This window comes from Oncorhynchus masou, chromosome 24, assembly GCF_036934945.1.
Source record: "Oncorhynchus masou masou isolate Uvic2021 chromosome 24, UVic_Omas_1.1, whole genome shotgun sequence".
Lineage (NCBI taxonomy): Eukaryota > Metazoa > Chordata > Actinopteri > Salmoniformes > Salmonidae > Oncorhynchus > Oncorhynchus masou.
The window spans coordinates 40859369-40874706 of record NC_088235.1 but is presented as its reverse complement, the minus strand read 5'-3'; the positions used below and the strand labels follow the sequence as shown (position 1 = coordinate 40874706).

The 15338-nt window shown below is 41.0% G+C and overlaps 1 protein-coding gene across 5 annotated transcripts in view; it reads left to right on the top strand.

Moving 5' to 3' along the window:
- The window catches only part of LOC135512178 (uncharacterized), a 44804-nt gene extending 30182 nt beyond the window's left edge, over positions 1 to 14622 (top strand). For 3 of the 5 annotated variants that reach the window (XM_064933903.1, XM_064933904.1, XM_064933902.1), the window contains exons 12-15: positions 1755 to 1788; positions 11389 to 11569; positions 11747 to 11868; positions 12316 to 14622. In XM_064933903.1, coding sequence (XP_064789975.1) covers positions 1755 to 1788; positions 11389 to 11569; positions 11747 to 11868; positions 12316 to 12451 — 473 coding nt within the window. In that variant the 3' untranslated portion in view covers positions 12452 to 14622. Of the gene's footprint in view, positions 1 to 1754; positions 1789 to 9413; positions 11570 to 11746; positions 11869 to 12315 lie in introns of those variants that run through there. The other 2 variants (XM_064933906.1, XM_064933905.1) reach the window with 1 other exon arrangement.
- Positions 14623 to 15338: the final 716 nt, after the last annotated feature.

Here is a 15338-nt window from a genome sequence, read left to right as displayed (position 1 = left end):
CATAACATTATCTTATTTTTGCTATTCTCAATTTATTCTTGTCTTTACTAATATTTAAAATTAGTTTTTTAATTTAGAATGGCCCATTATCAAATGGGCAGGGGAATAACGACGTCATCCATATGCACTCGAATAGCTGGTTAGTTTTTTTTAATCATGTCGGTTATTTCACTCCACGCCTTAATCACCGTTGGAGGAGCATGCAGCCTCTCGCTGCGCGACAGGTAATACTCCATCCAAACCCTGTATGCCATGGGCTCTCCAACCTTTTTCCTGCAGCTACCCAGTTCATTTGGGAAACCAAGGGAAATCTGTTCTGGACCATCGATAGTAACATGTTTTCACAACAAAAGAGAAAGGAGAAAAGAATGGAGGAGATGGAAACACAGTGGTGAGATTCTGTAGCTAAAAGGAATGTGTCAGTCTTAATTATGAAAATACAAGCATCGCCTAGGCCCAGACTCATGGATAAAAAGTTTGGAGCGTAGCACAAGGTCCATCCAGTATGCATAATAATACGGTCCACGCTCAAAGGCAATTACTAGAATTTGTTTAATTTTGAAGTATAGGCAAGACCAATTATGTACCAAAGACATCTTAAATCGTGTCCTTTTTTTCTGACTTGTGTGAAATGCGGTAGGCTGTGTTGTATAACACAATAGTTTTTTTTATTTTTATGTTTTGGTGGTTGGCTTCGGCTAATAGGTGTATGTGTATGCATAAGCTCTAATATGCGTATGGTGTTTTGAATGAATCATCACCTTAGAAAGCACTGTTCATTTTGTTGTTCGGCTTTGAAACAACATCCACAATGACTATATTTTACACTCAGTTTCAAACAGTTGTTGAACTTCTGTCTTCAAATTGATCAATCACAGTGAGGTGAGTTTTAAAAGCACATACTGTTTTGATGAGTTTGTCATTTTCGATTGCATTTGCATTGATGTCAGAGCAGTTAAAGGGACAATAGAGCCCTGAGTACCAGGCCAGTAGCCTGGGACGGCAGGTAGCCTAGCAGTTAAGAGCCAGTAAACAAAAGGTCGCTGGTTTGAATCCCAGAGCTGGCAAAGTGGAAAAATCTGCCGTTCTGCCCTTTAACACCCCTTATAAGATCTGGTCGCCGGGTGTCGACGACATGGACGTCGATTAAGGCAGCCTCCCCACAGATGCAGAGCCTTCCATGCAGAACTTTCCATTAGTGACCTGATGGTTGTTAGCGAGTTGGGTATTACCAACGCATGTCCAGAGTGCATAAGAGGAGATCACCATAACTCAACGGTCACGTGGAATTTTACTGCGGTCATGACTGCCGTTGTGGCAGTAATACGGTCACTGCAAAAGCCCTAGTTACGACGCGCTCACACACACATTTTAAATACTTTATTTGAATCCACAAATTACTTTACATTTGAGAAGGATTCAAACATTTCAAAGTACATGGCTATCTGGACACTTATGGATATAGATAGAACATTCTACAGAGCTACACTGCATATGTCACCTAACATGGAGCAGTACCTTGCTAGCTGCTTTGTCTTATCCAGGCACAAACACCACCCACCCACCATCTAGGCTGTGCCAGTACATGCAATTTCTCATCTAAGCCTAGAGGGAGGCAATGTCAGGAATTAGTCTAATTTCAATGACTGGGAAAGAAAGCAACACATGTTCTAAGTTATTGCTCTGGAATGTGAAGGTTGCACCTAAATGTTTTTTTTTAAATGTAATAATTAATTTGTCTTCCCTCTCCTCAGTGGTGAGCCAGGACTCCTCATTGAGCCTGCCAGGGTAGGTGGATATTAGCCAATCATGTTTACCCTAAAGGGGTCATGGCCCCTGATTTTAAAATATAATAACATATACACTATCGTTCAAAATTTTGGGGTCACTTAGAAAATACCTTGTTTTCCATGATAACATATAAGTTGCAAAATTAATAGGAAATATAGTCAAGATGTTGACAAAGTTATAAAGAATGATTTTTAATGGAAATAAAAATTGTCCTAACTCTGCTTTGCTGCAAATGGAGGATTCTTTGACGAATCACAGCCTTGCAGACCTTTGGCTTTCTAGTTGCCACTTTGTTGAGGTAATCTGAAGTTGGATTGGCTTGATGGGCAATCCAACTTCAGCTGATTCAAGCTGCTTCCACCACTACCTCAATAGGGTTGAGATCCGGTGACTGTGCTGGCCACTCCATTAGAGACAGAATACCAGCTGACTGCTACTTCCCTAAATAGTTATTGCATAGGTTGGAGCTGTGCTTTGGGTCATTATCCTGTTGTAGGAGGAAATTGTCTCCAATTTAAGCGCTGTACACAGGGTTTGGCATGGTGTTGAAAATTGGAGTGATAGCCTTCCTCCTTCAAGATCCTTTTTAACCTGTACAAATCTCCTACTTTACCACCACCGAAGCACCCCCAGACCATCACGTTGCCTCCACCATGCTTGACAGATGGCATCAAGCACTCCTAGCATCTTTTCAGTTTTTTTCTGCGTCTCACGAATGTTCCGAACACCTCAAACTTTGATTTGTCTGTCCATAACACTTTTTCCCAATCTTCCTCTGTCCAGTGTCTGAGGCAAAATAACAATCTTAATCTTTTCTTTTTATAGGCCAGTCTGAGATATGGCTTTTTCTTTGCAACTCTGCCTAGAAGGCCAGCATCCCGGAGTCGCCTCTTCACTGTTGACGTTGAGACTGGTGTTTTGCGGGTACTATTTAATGAAGCTGCCAGTTGAGGACTTGTGAGGCATCTGTTTCTCAAACTTGACACTTTTTGCTCAGTTGTGCACCAGGGCCTTTCTATTCTGGTTAGAACCAGTTTGCACTGTTCTGTGAAGGGAGTAGTACACAACGTTGTACAAGATCTTCAGTTTCTTGGCAATTTCTCAGAACAAGAATAGACTGAGTTTCAGAAAGTTTTTTGTTTCTGGCCATTTTGAGCCTGTAACCAAACCCACAAATGCTGATGCTCCAGATACTCAAAACTGGCCTTCTTTAGACTAGTTATTACTTCTTTAATCAGAACAGTTTTTAGCTGTGCTAACATAATTGCAAAAGGGAGTTTCTAATCAGTTAGCCTTTTTTAAAATGATATACTTGGATTAGGTAACACAACATGCCATTGGAACACAGGAGTGATGGTTGCTGATAATGGGCCTCTACGCCTATGCCGTTTCCAGCTATAATAGGCATGTCTGTATTTCTGATCAATTTGATGTTATTTTAATGGACAGCACATTTTTTTTCTCTTTCAAAAACAAGGACATTTCTAATTAACCCCAAACTTTTGAACGGTAATATATATATATATACATACACACACACACACACACATACATACAGTGCCTTGCGAAAGTATTCGGCCCCCTTGAACTTTGCGACCTTTTGCCACATTTCAGGCTTCAAACATAAAGATATAAAACTGTATTTTTTTGTGAAGAATCAACAACAAGTGGGACACAATCATGAAGTGGAACGACATTTATTGGATATTTCAAACTTTTTTAACAAATCAAAAACTGAAAAATTGGGCGTGCAAAATTATTCAGCCCCCTTAATTAAGTTAATACTTTGTAGCGCCACCTTTTGCTGCGATTACAGCTGTATGTCGCTTGGGGTATGTCTCTATTTTGCACATCGAGAGACTGAATTTTTTTTTTCCATTCCTCCTTGCAAAACAGCTCGAGCTCAGTGAGGTTGGATGGAGAGCATTGTTGAACAGCAGTTTTCAGTTATTTCCACAGATTCTCGATTGGATTCAGGTCTGGACTTTGACTTGGCCATTCTAACACCTGGATATGTCTATTTTTGAACCATTCCATTGTAGATTTTGCTTTATGTTTTGGATCATTGTCTTGATGGAAGACAAATCTCCGTCCCAGTCTCAGGTCTTTTGCAGACTCCATCAGGTTTTCTTCCAGAATGGTCCTGTATTTGGCTCCATCCATCTTCCCATCAATTTTAACCATCTTCCCTGTCCCTGCTGAAGAAAAGCAGGCCCAAACCATGATGCTGCCACCACCATGTTTGACAGTGGGGATGGTGTATTCATTGTGATGAGCTGTGTTGCTTTTACGCCAAACATAACGTTTTGCATTGTTGCCAAAAAGCTCAATTTTGGTTTCATCTGACCAGAGCACCTTCTTCCACATGTTTGGTGTGTCTCCCAGGTGGCTTGTGGCAAACTTTAAACGACACTTTTTATGGATATCTTTAAGAAATGGCTTTCTTCTTGCCACTTCCATAAAGGCCAGATTTGTGCAATATACGACTGATTGTCGTATATTGTCTCCCACCTCAGCTGTAGATCTCTGCAGTTCATCCAGAGTGATCATGGGCCTCTTGGCTGCATCTCTGATCAGTCTTCTCCTTGTATGAGCTGAAAGTTTAGAGGGACGGCCAGGTCTTGGTAGATTTGCAGTGGTCTGATACTCCTTCCATTTCAATATTATCGCTTGCACAGTGCTCCTTGGGATGTTTAAAGCTTGGGAAATCTTTTAGTATCCAAATCCGGCTTTAAACTTCTTCACAACAGTATCTCGGACCTGCCTGGTGTGTTCCTTGTTCTTCATGATGCTCTCTGCGCTTTTAACGGACCTCTGAGACTATCACAGTGCAGGTGCATTTATACGGAGACTTGATTACACACAGGTGGATTGTATTTATCATCATTAGTCATTTAGGTCAACATTGGATCATTCAGAGATCTTCACTGAACTTCTGGAGAGAGTTTGCTGCACTGAAAGTAAAGGGGCTGAATAATTTTGCACGCCCAATTTTTCAGTTTTTGATTTGTTAAAAAAGTTTGAAATATCCAATAAATGTCGTTCCACTTCATGATTGTGTCCCACTTGTTGTTGATTCTTCACAAAAAAATACAGTTTTATATCTTTATGTTTGAAGCCTGAAATGTGGCAAAAGGTCGCAAAGTTCAAGGGGGCCGAATACTTTCGCAAGGCACTGTGTAAAAATATATATCTCACCAGTCAAAGGTTTGGACACCTACTCATTCCAGGGTTGTTTAAAAAAGTTTTTTCTGCATTGTAGAATATTAGTGAAGACATCAAAACAATGAAATAACACATGGATCATGTTGTAACCACAAAATTGTTAAATTTAAATACACTGCTCAAAAAAATAAAGGGAACACTTACACAACACAATGTAAGTCCAAGTCAATCACACTTCTGTGAAAGCAACACTGATTGACAATACATTTCACATGCTGTTGTGCAAATGGAATAGACAACAGGTGGAAATTATAGGCATTTAGCAAGACACCCCCAATAAAGGAGTGGTTCTGCAGGTGGGGACCACAGACCACTTCTCAGTTTCTATGCTTCCTGGCTGATATTTTGGTCACTTTTGAATGCTGGCGGTGCTTTCACTCTAGTGGTAGCATGAGACGGAGTCTTCAACCCACACAAGTGGCTCAGGTAGTGCAGCTCATCCAGGATGGCACATCAATGCGAGATGTGGCAAGAAGGTTTGCTGTGTCTGTCAGCGTAGTGTCCAGAGCATAGAGGCGCTACCAGGAGACAGGCCAGTACATCAGGAGACGTGGAGGAGGCCGTAGGTGGGCAACAACCCAGCAGCAGGACCGCTACCTCCGCCTTTGTGCAAGGAGGAGCACTGCCAGAGCCCTGCAAAATGACCTCCAGCAGGCCACAAATGTGCATGTGTCTGCTCAAAAGGTCAGAAACAGACTCTCTCAGACTCCATGAGGATGGTATGAGGGCCCGACTTCCACAGGTGGGGGTTGTGCTTACAGCCCAACACCGTGCAGGACGTTTGGCATTTGCCAGAGAACACCAAGATTGGCGCCCTGTGCTCTTCACAGATGAAAGCAGGTTCACACTGAGCACGTGACAGTCTGGAGACGCTGTGGAGAATGTTCTGCTGCCGGCAACGTCCTCCAGCATGACCGGTTTGGCAGCGGGTCAGTCATGGTGTGGGGTGGCATTTCTTTGGAGGGCCGCACAGCCCTCCATGTGCTGGCCAGAGGTAGCCTGACTGCCATTAGGTACCGAGATGAGATCCTCAGACCCCTTGTGAGACCATATGCTGGTGTGGTTGGCCCTGGGTTCCTCCTAATGCAAGACAATGCTAGACCTCATGTGGCTGGAGTGTGTTAGCAGTTCCTGCAAGAGGAAGGCATTGATGCTATGGACTGGCCCGTCCGTTCCCCAGACCTGAATCCAATTGAGCACATCTGGGACATCATGTCTCGCTCCATCCACCAAGGCCACGTTGCACCACAGACTGTCCAGGAGTTGGCAGATGCTTTAGTCCAGGTCTGGGAGGAGATCCCTCAGGAGACCATCCGCCACCACCTCCGGAGCATGCCCAGGCGTTGTAGGGAGGTCATACAGGCACATGGAGGCCACACACACTACTGAGCCTCATTTTGACTTGTTTTAAGGACATTACATCAAAGTTGGATCAGTCTGTAGTGTGGTTTTCCACTTTAATTTTGAGTGTGACTCCAAATCCAGACCTCCATCGGTTGATAAATTTGATTTCCATTGATAATGTGTGATTTTTGTTGTCAGCACATTCAACTATGTAAAGAATTATTTAATAATAATATTTCATTAATTCAGATCTAGGATGTGTTATTTTAGTGTTCCCTTTATTTTTTTTGAGCAGTGTATATTTTATGATTGAGATTCTTCAATGTAGTCACCCTTTGCTTTGACAGCTTTGCACACTCTTGGCATTCTCTCAACCAGCTTCATCAGGTAGTCACCTGGAATACATTTCAATTAACAGGTGTGCCTTAACTTAATTTGTAGAATTTATTTTCCCCTTAATGCGTTTGAGCCAATCAGTTGTGTTGTGTTGACAAGGTAGGCTAATATACAGAAGAGAGCCCTATTTGGTAAAAGACCGAATCCATAATATGGCAAGAACTGCTCAAATAAGCAAAGAGAAATTACAGTCCAGCAATACTTTAAGACGTGAAGCTAAGTAAATTCGGAAAATGTAAAGAGAGCGTCTGCTAAATGACTTAAATGTAAATGTTTCTTCAAGTGCAGGCGCAAAAACCACCAAGCGCTATGATGAAACTGTCTCTCATGAGGACCGCCACCTTCATGGTTGAATTGCTGCAAACTACTACTAAAGGACACCAATAAGAAGAGACTTGCTTTGGCCAAGAAACACAAGTAATGGACAGTAGACTGGTGGCAATCTGTCCTTTTGGTCTGAGTCCAAATTTGAGATTTTTGGTTCCAACTGCCGTGTCTTCGTTCGACTATCGTGGAAATTTAGTACTGAGCAATATTTGGTCATTTCTTCCAACAATCATCTTCATTTAATATTGATGAATTATTTCAGTGTGTAAACTTCAATCCAGAACCCTCAAAAGATTGGTAATTCCCCCACTTTGACACGATTCACATAGTGACTGTGTTAAAAACAATACTACAAATTCAAATTACTACCCTTAATAACTCCCCCAAAAACATTTCTACCCATAACTTCATAGTAAAAATAGACTAGAGACAGGTCTATCCTTCTCTTGGTTCTATTAGTTATATAACTTCTCCGTAATTATCAGTATTATAAATTACACTTTAAACCATCGAATATCTCTCGGCATTCCAGGGAGGGCGACTAAAACCACACTAGAAAGGACAGAGGTCGGAGTTTATTCAAACTCTTCAAATAAGTGTTACTTTCTCTAATTAGACCAATTATCTAAAAACATTTCATATCCCAGGTTTACACTAAGTTTCTCCAGTACATTCTTTTATCAAAATAATTTGCGTGTTCAAGTAAAACTCTGAAAATAAAAACTTGTGCCCCTTTTAAGCTACCTCGGCACTAACACGTGTAAACCCTACTAAAACCAAATGAAATAGAACACTCACAATAAATCAAACAGAATTTTTAAAAACACCAACAAATGTGTGGGTTGGTGGGTTCTTGAAACTATGGTAAAAACAAGCAAAAATGGTCAGGCCTTATTTAATGAACTCCTCTTTGCCTCCAGATACCTTTTAGAAAACTGCTGTATTTCACTATACTAATATCATAATCAGCAACCCAAAGGTTTTAAATACAAACAAAACATGATGATAATAAGTCCATTGTACTCCCTCCCAATCACAGCTCGATGTGATGCAGCCTGGATATTCAATACTCATTTCAATCTAGATTTAAACAGATTATAATTTTAGAATACATTAACTTCATTCTCAAATTCACTGGTGTTACCTAACTATAAAACCAAGCAACTAATCAGAAACTGTCAAATGTTTCTCATCGCTTTACTTCAAATGTCCCACTGCCTGCTCGCTTTCAACCGCAGCTAATCTTTTTACAATCATCTCATGGCCCAATCCCTCTTCTCATCATTTAACCGTGTATTGAAACCTCAGCTTTTCAAATTGCTAAAATATCGCATCGAAGTGCTATAAAAAAAATCCACTAATAACATATTACCATTCACATATTGCCAACACTCATTAAGTTTACATCAATACTCCATCAATACTCAATATTACTCTATTTTTAAAAGCCCTCTACAATCTCAACTGTACACTACGTCTGTTTTTCTGTCTAACACTATGTTACCAGGTAAAAACATAATTTTGTTATTATGGTCAACACAAACACTTCTCAGGGAGGCCACTTTAATTACACTCATCTCTTCCTCCCTTTCGTCAATTCAATAAATATATTTGAAAATAAAACCAAAGTCTCGCGAGATTAAAACCCCTAGGGTTTTCCTGAGTTGCATTGTTCTCGAATCTCCCAAATATGTTCTCTTGTATCGGCGGTTGCACTTTACCATATAATACCTCTTGACCCTGCTCTACCACATAGTTTACTACCACATAGAAGCTTCATCCTGTCATTATCTACACGTGGGTTGTTGTCCTAACCCCACCCTGGCTTAGTTTCCCAGACGCAAGGGTGATTTAGAGACAATAAGGAATTGTTCTAAACTCCTCCTGGCTACCTCGGATAAACCCACCACATCTTGTCTTTGTAATTCAGTCTTTAGCTCATTTGTCAGCTCAAGCCATGTCTGGTGACCATACACCCAGATTAGCTGCAGGGAACTAGTGGAGATCATCAAAACAGAAACAGTAACAGGACAAATATACTTCTGTTTATTAAGCATTAATTGCTAACTATTAATATCAAACAATTCAGGTAAATTACATTTTTCTATTGCAAGATGCAAAGATTGGGTGAACGGATGATCTCCGCATATGTGGTTCCCACTGTTAAGCATGAAGGTGGTGGTGTCGGGCGGGGTGCTTTGCTGGTGACACTGTCAGTGATTTATTTAGAATTCAAGGCACACATAACAAGCATGGCTACCACAGCATTCTGCAGCGATATGCCATCCCATCTGGTTTGCGTTTAGGACTATCCATTTGTTTTTCAACAGGACAATGACCCAACACACCTCCAGGCTGTGTAAGGGATATTTGACCAAGAAGGAATGTGATGGAGTGCTGCATCAGATGACCTGGCCTCCACAATCACCCAACTTCAACCCAATTGAGATGGTTTGGGATGAGTTGGACCGCAGAGTGAAGAAAAGGCAGCCAATAATTGCTCAGCATATGTGGGAGTTCCTTCAAGACTGGTGGAAAAGCATTTCTCATGCAGCTGGTTGAGAGAATGCCAGGAGTGTGCAAAGCTGTCATCAAGGGAAAGGGGGGCTACTTTGAATAATATAAAATTTATTTTGATTCGTTAAACTTTTTTGTTTACTACATGATTCCATATGTGTTATTTCATATATTTGATGCCTTCACTATTATTCTACAATGTAGAAAATAGTAAAACATAAAAACCCTTAAATGAGTTAGTGTCCAAACGTGTGTGTGTGTGCTTAGTGGCAAGGAAGTATGTGAACCCTTTGGAAATACCTTGAGTTCTGCATGAATTGGTCATAAAATCTGATCTTCATCTAGGTCACAACAATAAACAATCTGCTTAAACTAATAAAACACAAACAATTATACATGTTCATGTCTTTATTGAGCACACTGTGTAAACATTCACAGTTCAGGGTGGGGAAAGTATGTGAACTGCCCTCGGTCATACCACAGCATCTCAATCGCATTGAGGTCAGTACTCTGACTGGGCCACTTCAGAAGGCGTATTTTCTTCTGTTGAATCCATTCTGTTGATTTACTTCTGTGTTTTGGGTCGTTGTCCTGTTGCATCACCCAACTTCTGTTGAACTTCAATTGGCGGACAGATACGCTAACATTTTCCTGCAAAATGTCTTGATAAACTTGGGAATTAATTTTTCCATCAATGATAGCAAGCTATCCAGGCACTGAGGCAGCAAAGCAGCCCCAAACCATGATGCTCCCTCCTCCATACTTTACAGTTGGGATGAGGTTTTGATGTTTGTGTTCTGTGCCTTTTTTCCTCCACACATAGTGTTGTGTGTTCCTTACTAACAACTCCACTGTAGGTCCATCTGTCCCCAGAATATTTTGCCCGTAGCGCTGTGGAACATCCAGATGCACTTTTTCAAACTTCAGACGTGCAGCAATGTTTTTTTTATTTGGACAGCAGGTGCCTCGTCCGTCGTGTCCTCCCATGAACACCATTCTTAAGTGTTTTGGGTATCGTAGACTCGTCAACAGAGATGTTAGCATGTTCCAGAGATTTCTGACACTAGGTTTCTTCTTATCCTCATTGAGCATTCTGCGCAGTGCTCTTGCAGTCATCTTTGGAGGACGGCCACTCCTAGGGAGAGTAGCAACAGTGCTGTACTTTCTCAATTTTTATAGACAATTTGTCTTTCCGACTGATGAACATCGAGGCTTTTAGAGATACTTCTGTAACCCTTTCCAGCTCTGCAAGTCAACAATTCTAAGATCTTTGTTTGAGTCATGGTTCACATTAGGCAATGCTTCCTGTGAATATCAAACTCAAATTTTGTGAGTTTTTTTTTTATGGGGCAAGGCAGCTCTAACCAACATCTCCAATCTCATCTCATTGTTTGGACTCCAGTTTAGCTGACTCCTGACTCCAATTTGCTTTTGGGGTAGTCATTAGCCTAGAGGTTGATACTTTTTCCAACCTACACTGTGAATGTTGAAATAATGTATTCAATATATACAAGAAAAATGCCATTTGTGTGTTGTTAGTTTAAGCACACGGTTTGTTTATTGTTGTGACTTAGATGAAGATCAGATCAAATTTGACCAATTTATGCAGAAATCCAGGTAATTCCAAAGGGTTCACATACTTTTTCTTGCTACTATATATGGATGGATGGATGGATTGGCGTGTGTGGTATGTATGCATACCTTTTGGATTTCTGTGTGTGTAACATGACGACTGTGTGGATGTAAGTGATGTCTTTTCCCTATTCGGTCTCACTTTTTTTCCTTCAGGTCCTTGTGTGCGTCTCTCTGGGTGGGGAACGTGACCACTGAGATTGCTGAGAAACACCTGTTGGACCTCTTTCAAACCTATGGGGAGATAGACAGCATACGAGTTATCCACGAGCGGTTCTGTGCATTTGTCAACTTCAAGAACGCCAACATGGCATCGCGGGCCATGGAGAAACTCAACGTGAGTGGCCTTCTGTGACATAAGATGCTGTGGCCTCTTCTGTTTTGTATATTGTAGTTCTTGTTAACTTTTTCTTGACATTTTATCTTTTGGATTCTTACAAAAATGCACAATGAAGTATTTTCTATTGATCTTAATGTATTTGTATTTTATGGGTGTATGTGTATTCCCTCACAGGGCTACAGTATAGAGAACACAAGGTTGGTGGTTCGCTACCCAGACCGTAAAACCCAGAGGGTTCTGCCAATCCCCCTCAAGAGTAGCCCCCCCGCATCGCAACAGGCAGCTGCTGCTACTTGGTAAGGAACCACACCCTTATAAGGCTGATGTATGCAAAAGGTAAAACGGTGCCACTGGTTGCCCCCAGGCGCATTTATTGTTGTTTTTGAAAAGGAGATGAGCATCTAGCAACGTAATAAAAATGAAATGTGGGAGACAGATTTTCAGTTGAATGCATTGTTGTACAACTGACTAGGTATCCCCCTTTCCCTTTCATTGTTGTCATACCGCAAACAGATGTGGCTGTTTCACTGCAACTTTAAAGGATAATTCATAATTCCAAGTTTTTGCCTATTTCAACACCGTAGGTAAATCAAGAATAAGCTAAACACTTTGTAAAGGTGGAATAGTTATAACTCTATAAACCAAAAGGAAATCAGTTGAGGATGAGCCTACTTGAAAATGGGTATAATTTCATCCCAAAATCACCTCTACATAACATTCCAACCTTTTTGCCCCTTTTCCAGTCCCAGACGTCGTGGCCCAGTGAACGGAGATGAGTGTTACTTCTGGAGGACCACTGGCTGCCATTTTGGGGACAAGTGTCGCTACAAACACATTTCCGAACAGAGGGGCAAAGACAGGAAGCCCTGGCAGCCCTGAGCACAGTTTCCTCCCCACCTCTGGGCTTTTATAGAAACTGGAACCCCATTACGAACACTGACTGAGCCGAAGGACTTTTAAATTGGGCCATGTTCTCCCCCCAAGGACAGCAGGAGAACTGTTGTTATGGAGGACAATGTTAAGACTAATAAAATGGTGGACACCATAATTAATAAGAGCGTATTTTGACTAATAATGGACCAATTAACAGCCGTTCCCCTTGACCACAGCTCGGTGTTTAGGATCATGGGAACCAACCTCAAAAGCTTTAAGCCTTAAAACCTTATCAGCCTTTACAGTTAGCCTTACAGCTAGCATTCGTTCGCCTAACCAGCCATGGCCTCTCTAAATGAGTCTAGTTCAAGGCTTAGAGGAAGAAAGGTGTCATACATTGTGAAGATTCTCTAGGAGGAGCTCTCCTTTCTCTGCTTTGGTGAAGGTAACCAACTGAACAATTTTCTGACCTCTCTGTTCGATCATTTATCTGATTTGAGTCTTGATCCTGGGAAAGTGAAAATGGGTGCTGTCTCTCTAGTAAGGGCAAGCTGCAGTCTCAGTCCCTTCAGCCCTGGCTCGGCTATGCTATGCTAATCTACAGCCACTACTGTCTGGGTTTTGTGGCCTGTGCTGTCCTTGTCCCATTTCCCAACCACATCTCTCTTACCGTGCCAATACCGTCAGAATGGAATAGGCCCTCCACACCAAAGGAGACCCAGAAGCCATGCAGCAGATTCACCCTGACGTTTCAGTTCCTCCCTAAAAGGATGGTGCCTCCCTTCCACTCTGACTTGGTGCTTAGTAACCTTATAATAGTATAATGTTCATTAGGCACCAAATGTGAGAAAACAGACAGAGGGAAGGACTACCTGGATTTCTCCAAAAATAAATGTTCCATTTCCAAAAAAAAAAATCATTGGCATGCCCTAATGAACATGACCCAGTGCTTGATCTACACTGGGCTATGGATCTGTGCTATTGGTCTTAGCTATGTGGTCCATTGCAATGTGCACAAACCCCATAATGACGATCTAAAGAGAGGTTGGGGAAGAGAGCAGTACCACCAAATTCCATAAAGGTAACTTGTTCTTCAGTGGATTAATGTGTTTCTATTTTTCATTTTACTACTGTACCTGATGGCCAACCACTTAAATGCACACTGAATCTGTTGGGTGATTTTTGACACGGAGAATTGACACCTACTTTTCTGTGTTTGTCAAGGTTTGAGTAATTGTAGTTATTTAGTAAGCTAGTTTTTAAAACATCTGGGAAATAAGCCTCTTGTTTCTTGAATGAACCAAATTGATTTCTTGCGGTTTCCATCTATTCTCTAGAACAAGCACACCCTCTTTGTCCTATGAAGGGACAGAATCACTGAATTTACACTGTATTCGGAGGGTATTTAGACCCCTTGACTTTTTCGATATATTGTTACGTTACAGCCTTATTCTAAAATGGATTGTTTCTTTTTCCTCAATCTACACACAATAGAGCATAATGACAAAGTGAAAACAAGTTTTTTGATTTTATTTTGAAACCGATACCTTATTTACATTATTCAGAAGGGGAGGTTCTGCTTTTCTGTGGTTGCCTTGTTTCCAGCCTCGTAGAGATTGGTCAAAGCAAACAGAACTTCATATTGGGGAAAAAGTCACATGAGAAACCACGAGAATATTACCTTTTTTAAACGACTCGCAGAAGTGTTTTTTTGTGTTTTTCGTTTCATGACCAAGTACACAGTATTCACTAATTTTGGCCAATGCATGTTTAATAATTTTGATAGAAATTAACAATTAAGTATTTCTGTGTGGTGCCCACTTTTTATTTGGTGTGGTTTTAGTAAAGGAGTCCATTTCTTGAGCCCCTATTTTATTTTTTATTTTTTTTAAATTGATATACCCCACAAAATCGGTATACGCACCAAACTCTTTAACTCAGGCACTGTAATCTCTGTTTATGCTAAATCTACCAAATATTGTGTTAACTATTCTACACTGCCAAAGAGTCCTTTTGTAAGTCATACATTTATTTGAATAATTTCAGCCTCTGTCTTTATTTTTCTGTTTTCGTCCTGCCGTTATGGTGTATGTAAACCAGTGGTGTCATCACGCACACACCCTATTCTATTCACTGTGTTCATGGAACAACTGTCCTATTACATATTCTGCACTTTAGTGGTTATTTATCCATTTTTATAAAATCTGGTTAGGCAGACGTGTGTGTGTGTATGTATGTGTGTGTGTGTGTGTGTGTGTGTGTGTGTATATGAGGTACAGTGATGCAGAGTAACAATTGGAACAGCTTCTGAAGCTGAATCGAGACGGAGGAGGCTGTCAACAATATCTTCAACTGCAGCTCATGGTTAAACACACACAGATGACTGATAGCGGGTCAGAAGTATACGGGCACAGTGATCCTGGTTCCTCTAGGTTTCTTCCTAGGTTCCTGCCTTTCTAGGGAGTTTTACCTGGCCATCGTGCTTCATCTACATTGCTTACTGTTTGGGGTTTTAGGCTGGATTTCTGCATAGCACTTTGACATCTGGTGATGTAAAAGGGCTTTATAAATACATTTGAGTGGTGTGTAGTTTAGCTTGCTTAACACCAGGGGGCATGATGGCATCTATTAAAAGTAAATTTGTAGCTTTTGTAGCTGGATTGTAAATGTTATTTTCCAAATGGGTATTGAGATTTTAGTTTGCTCCTTTAACTAGCAGTAACTGCAGAGCTTGATCATCACACGCAATGACGCTGACGTGTGTGTCAGTCACTTGTATGTGAGCGAGATGGAAGCTGACGGTGGTTAGTATTTGCATGGAGGATCGATGGATGGTGTGTGTCACAGATAAAATCTTGTTTTGGTGGATCGATGAAGTAGGGAGAACCACTCT